General features: G+C 33.7%; 1 protein-coding gene across 1 annotated transcript in view; it reads left to right on the forward strand.

Annotated features, from left to right (window-relative positions):
* REST (RE1 silencing transcription factor) overlaps positions 1 to 6,759 on the forward strand; it is a 32,461-nt gene that overhangs the window by 25,193 nt on the left and 509 nt on the right. Inside the window, exon 4 of the mRNA XM_075204836.1 lies at positions 335 to 6,759. This exon is cut by the window's right edge and continues 509 nt beyond it. Within this exon, the coding sequence (XP_075060937.1) occupies positions 335 to 2,079 (1,745 nt within the window). The 3' untranslated portion in view covers positions 2,080 to 6,759. The remainder of the gene's footprint in view (positions 1 to 334) is intronic.

Genomic DNA, 6,759 nt, shown 5'->3' on the forward strand with positions numbered 1-6,759 from the left:
ACATGGGGTAGTTTTCAGGACAATGATGTTTTGCTTGCAAAAATATATGATGACATTTAAGCTTAATTGTCATGAATGCTTATTTCCTCAGAAACAGGCTGTCTTTTAACAATATATATACTTTTCTTTCTTAACAATGCCTTCAATGGAGCAGTTGGGTATGGATTTTATATTCTTCCATAATTCTGCATGGCTTTCTGTTTTTTTTTTTTTGTTATATTTGTATAATTTTCCTTGATTTAAAAATGTGTATCTTGAATAGTTTTGTCTCAAAAGTATATGTGTGTATTCCATATTATGTTATATATTTTAATTGTTTTTTTTATTTGTTTAGGTGAAAAGCCATTTAAATGTGAGCAGTGCAGTTATGTAGCATCAAATCAGCACGAAGTGACACGACATGCCAGACAGGTCCACAATGGACCAAAACCTTTGACATGCCCACACTGTAACTACAAGACTGCAGACCGCAGCAACTTCAAAAAACATGTGGAACTACATGTTAATCCACGACAGTTCTTGTGTCCTGTGTGTGATTATGCTGCATCCAAGAAGTGTAACTTGCAGTATCACATCAAATCCAGGCACTCGGGTTGTGCTGACATCACTATGGATGTTTCCAAAGTCAAGCTAAGGACAAAAAAAGGGGATGTAGCTGTTACAGAGCTTGATGCAAATAAGCAAGAAAACTCTGAAGTAAGAAATGAGTCCACAGAAAGGAAATCTGATGGAAAATTAAAAGTGGATAAGGAGAAATGTGTAAAGCTTAAACAAGTTGCTAGTTCTTCCATTAGCCAGGTCACCACACGAAGCCACAAGCTCTCACCTCACAAGACTGAAGAGGATACCAGCAATGATAAAACAAATTTAAAAACTAGATGTGCTAAAAGAAAATCTAGAGTGCTATCGGAAAAGCCACTCAAGATAAACGATAAACAAAATACCAATGTAAAGAAAAGGAGATTGGCAAAGAAAGACCAACACATACATAAGTTACCTAGAAAAGAGGTTAGAGCTATAAAATCCCAGAAGCAGAAGGTGTGTCTGAATAAGAATAAACAGAATAAATCTTTTAAAAATAAATTCAGGAAGAAAGCCATAACACACACAACTAAAGTGACAAAAAGCAAATCGAGTATGCCACCTAAAGATCATATCTCTGAAAAGAATAATTTACAGAACCAATTGGACAGCAACACTGATGTTCCAGGGGTGGTAAACTATACCCAGTCTCCGCCAGAACATCCAGATGACCGAATCATAGTCTCAGAAATAGTGGAGAGCAATGTGCAGGAAGTTGAAAATAAAATTGAAGATAATATAGTGAATGATTTATTTAATACCAATGTTGTTTTTAATTCACCGACCAGGGAAGTAAACAATGAGTCCAATGAGTTGAACTCAGAACTGGACACTGTGTTTGATATAAAAGATATAGAACTTTCAAATAATTCTGTAATGAGCCCCAACACTGACCAGCCAGTTACGGAAACGCAAGGCTCTTCCGTAACAAAGACTTCAAACAATACATTTCAAGCAAGTGAATCTCAATTAATTGCAAAAGTAACAGATTATTTTTACATGCAGAACTCGTGTTGTGATCCCACAAGTGATGAATTTGGAAACCGTTCAGCACTAAGCAGCTCAGAAGTAAATGAGGATAAAACCCTACAAAACACAAATAACATGGGAGCATTTCTATCAACGCCTAGTATACAGAATCTAAATGATCACGATCCTAAAGACACTGAGCATTCTGCATGCGATGCCTCCAACAATGAATCCCTTGAAATTGAGGAGGATGAAGGAATCCATAGTCACGAAGGCAGTGACATAAGTGATAATGTTTCAGAAAGAAGTGATGACTCTGGCTTAAATGGATTACAGTCAGCGCCAGAAAACGTAGATTCACAGCGTACTGTGGCATTGTCTTCTGTTGTCACAAACCGCTCCACTGAAAGTTTTGTGTGCATTTTTTGTGATCGTGCTTTCAAGAAAGTGGAGGAATATACAAGGCATCTGAAACGCCACTTGGTTAATGTGTATTACCTTGAGAAAGCAGCACAAGATCAGCTATAAACTAAAATACATTTCCAAGTGGACAGCATTTTCTTGTTGGGTTCTTCTAAAATGATAGTTTTGTAAGACACATAGTGAAATTAAGTATTCCCTAAAAGGAAAGTGCCAGTGAAAACTTTTTATTGTGTAGATTTTTTTTATTTTTTTTTAATAATCATGTCTGTAAAGGTTTTAGCAGTCCTGTATTGGTCTGTTTACCACCAAACTGAGCTTTTATCAAGAAGCTACTTAAGATCATCCCATTTTTATAAAAAAAAAACAAAAAAAACCAAGCATTGTGGTGTGAAAGTTGCAACTTTTTTTTTTTTCCCCTCATTTAATACAATAGAATTATTAGTGTGGTCTATTTTAACTCCACACTGTAGTGTTTCTAGGTCTTCTCTGTGAAAAAACACAATGTTTAGGTATTGTCAGATGAGGCTTCTTGCCAACGAATATTTGATGTTTTGAGAAGGGTTTTCATTTGCATAGCATGGCTACAAATCTGTTCACATTAATTTTGTTGTTTTTTTTTGTTTACTAATGACTAAACCCCATTTAACCCCATGATTTACTTTCACTTTACTGTTCTAAAAGTATTTGGTAAGAAATGGGCACCATTTCTTTTGAACATTATTTCGCTATCTGTATTTTATTTTTCTACAGACATTTTACTTGCTTTATTCCATTTATACTATTATTATATTGCTTGTGGTTTCCAGTTTAAAACCTTCAAAGAAATCCCTGTTCAAACATAAGTGTATCCAGAATTTGTCGTCTTTCTATTTCATATTGGTGAAATCAGGGTTCGAGGAAGAAAATTAGAAGTGGCGATATTAAAAATGTAATATGAATGTAATTTGATAGTTTAACAGTGCAGACAGTAGAAGTGGCGGTATAGCATACCATCATATACACCCCCACTTCCACCACTGGTTGAAATAAGCAGTATGGTATGGTCCTTTCATGTTTTTATAATTACATATGTAAAGTGAAAGTAATCTCTGACTGTTAATAGTTTTTGTTTCTCTCCTTTACCTTTTGGGATCCTCCATTAAATTTTGAATGTTCATCGCAGCAGCAAGTAAGTGAAGTGGGTGATTTAAGAGCATTTTTTCTAATTCTGCAAACTACTTCTGCTCTTTTACAGGTTTGGCTATAGTACAATAGTACTATTGTTAAAATTTAAACTGAGCGCAATGGAAAAACCAAAGTCCACCTAGAGGCGATGGATGCTAGTATTGTGATGGGGGGTTAGCCTGTAGCTGAACATAGAGCAACAGGGTTTCAAAACTGATCTGTATTTCAGTGTATTTTAATACTTGTATGGAATATCGGAATAGTACTATTAGTATTACGTTCTACAGTTCGCTTATTTCCTAATTGTTTGGCAGGTTTTTTTCTCTTTTGAAAAATTTTTGCACGGCAAAGTAATTAAAATAAGAATCTCTTAGAACAATTGAAACATGAGTTATGAAAGTGACTACCAAGCTTAAATTGGACCCCTAAAAGTTTTTTAAAATTTATTTCCTAAAAAAATATGGAAAAGGTCCGTTAGTATTACCTTCCACCCCATAGACTCTGAAATTGTTCAAGGAATGGACCCGCTAAACCCCATCTTATAAATACTCCTAGTCTACAATTTTTTGTTAATTTTGAATTTAAATGTTATTGTTTAGACATATGTTTAACAGCCATAAGGAAAATTGGCTTGGTGTCTACCTTTAATGCTTTTACATGCATGTAATTAAGTTTTTGGATTTGCATTGGACATGAAAACGCCTGGACCACGAACAGCCAGGAATAGATATGCTAACTTCTTTGCACTAGAAGCAAGTAATCACTGCATTTTAGTCAAACAGTCTGTGAAAGGGTTTCCTTTTAGCAAAATGTAAAATGTTATGGCTTATTTAATAGTGTAAGAGGTACTGTAACACAACACAACTGGATATTTGCTTTCATTAGTCTGACTACACTGATTTCATTGGTTGCTATAGGTTACAGCATGTTGTATTTGCACTTTTTTTCTTTTATTACATATGCCCCTTAGTGTTCAGGTATGTTTTTCATTGTACTAATATTGATTTTGGGATTTGTAGCAATCATATTTATTCTATCACATTGCCATTGTATCTTGTGTGTGTGTATACACTTGATAGAAGTGGAGTTTATGCATTTATCTTACTGGTAATTTTAGGGACCTTCATTATAATGCTTTAAGGGTATACAATGTTGCACATTAATTTTTACCTATGCAGTCTGTACAGATTTTCAGTTTAATTTTAGCAATTTTGTGTTTAGCAAACTTAAGCCAAAGTCCTCAAATTGTTTAGTTTATTATGTGTAACTGTATATATTGTAATGCAAAGATGCATTGTCCATTAAACTGTAGTAGCCACTACTGTAGATGTGTACCTTAAAATAGTTATTTGAATATTGGAACTAACATCAAACTATTTTGTACATAAATTGCCAAAGCTAGTTAATTTAATACTTGTTTTTTCAAATATGTAGACTCTTGGGGTGTCTCGTTATAAGTGGCTGATGAGACATCTTTGATTGAAGCTGTCAGCAATGCTCTAGGGTGGCTTTTTTATTTGCCAGCATTAAATCATTCTGGGAAAAAATGCTATCGATCTACCTTCTTCCCTCTCTGTTTTCTAATTGTACCAAAAGTAGACAAAATTGTGTACACCCATAAGCAATTAATGCTGGTCAGATTGTTGCAATTGGGCTGCTTGGAACTGCATTGCTGATATATCAGAAGTTTAACATGCAAATTGCAATTTGCCCTCCACATTTTTCAATTCTATCAGATCCAATTATATAGAATTTTGATCATGCAGGATTGTTTTGGAGGTTATGTATGATTTAAAATCTTTAAATTTGTCTAGTACACATTGTGAAATTGCCTGGAATTCAGGTAGCTCATACCTTTTTATGTTTTGGGGTTTTGTTAATGGATGCTTGTCTGTTTATGAAAAATGTTAAGCTTGCAGGATTATATTTGTTGTATTTCAAATATTAATGTGTTTTTCTTTACACTCCGCCAACCCCACCCCCACCCCTTTTCTTGTCCTTTGTTTAGGCATTGATCTCTTGTGCAGACTAGCAATACTGAAAAAAACTACTTATTCATGCTAAATATAAAAAGTGTAGACACTTTCAATACTATTCTGTAGCATGCTGAATGAAAACAATGTATCTTTGTGTTGCTGTATAAATCAGCCTTGGGTGATTCTTTCCTTTGTTCTTTCAGAACAGTCAACAGTGCGTAGAAGAGTTAAAATATTTTTAGTGATCAGAAATGAGATGCATAGTTTTCAACTAAAACCGCTTGTTTAGCTGAACTTTTCTTACACTATGACACACCCGTTGTGGAAATACTTTCTTTGACTTTTTGTGTTCCATGTAGATATTGGTCTGCTTATATTTAGCTCCTATATGTGAGTGGAAAACAGCCAGCATTTCTCACTTTTAAGTCCTTATCACGATCAACAAATGCTGACCAGAACAACAGAAATAATCATGTCTGCATATATGTTTGTAATGTTCTTTTGCTCAGACAATCAAAGCATGCCTCAGCGCTATTACCGAAATGGCAGTTCTATTGCTTTTTTTTGTTGTATCTGGTCTAGATTAAAAGGGAAAATAGACTAGTTTTATAAAGAACAATGTATATAACAGTATAATGTTCATATGAGGCATGAAAATTCTTTAATATCAATCTGCACAAAACTTGTGAACATAGCACTCTATCATAAATAGATGTTCTTTTCAAAATTGCCTATAATGTGAGCATTTTTTTATTTTTATTTTTTTATCAGAATGTTTGTTTTAGGCACTTTTGATTTTTCTTAGCAACACTTTGGTTTTGATTTATTTTCTTACTGTTATTATATACTTCATTGTACTGAAATATCAGGACGTACACCATAGGACAAAGCACCAGAAGTACACAACTCCTAACTTAAGTTTCCTTTTTATGACTCTTCCAGGTAACAGCAATGGCACAGGTTTATTTCAGTATAGCTTTCAAGTTTTGGAGATGCTTCTGGCAAACCATTGCACCAGATTAAATTCTACTTAGTGCTGCAATCAGGAAGTAGAGCATATATTTTTTTATTTCATTCAGTTTTTTTCATGTTTATGCTCTATTCTGGTTTGTATCCCTAATGCAGTGCAGACATATTTATTTATTCATGTGGTTAACTGAGTAGTGTAGGATCAATAAAAACAAATATTTCCCTCAATATTTTAGATGTGACAGTTTTTTTTTGTTTTGTTTGTTTATGCAGGTTTGTGGTCACTTGTGTTTTTTAAGTAAACAAAAACTTGAATGGCATTGCCTGGCTGGAAAAAGTAGCCACTAGAAACCAGCAAAATTTCCTAGTAGATTTGGATCACTTATTCCATGCTACTGTTATTATTAACAATGTACTTTCACTCAAATGTATTAATGTGGTCAGAAAATAAATTTTGTAGTCTGTGTCTAGGTTTTTATTATGTAAATTTCAGCACTTTTTCATTAGGTTACATTTTCCCACTGGCTATTCACTAATAGTATTTCAGTAAAAATATTTATATGAAAGTCTAGAAAAAGTTTAGTAGCCTGTAATAATTAGATAACTTAAAGCATATCTGATTAGTGCTCTTAAATGTTTTCCTACTTTGGGGATTTATTAGATATGGTGCAATAAT

Source organism: Mixophyes fleayi, chromosome 1 (genome assembly GCF_038048845.1).
Source record: "Mixophyes fleayi isolate aMixFle1 chromosome 1, aMixFle1.hap1, whole genome shotgun sequence".
NCBI classification, from domain to species: domain Eukaryota; kingdom Metazoa; phylum Chordata; class Amphibia; order Anura; family Limnodynastidae; genus Mixophyes; species Mixophyes fleayi.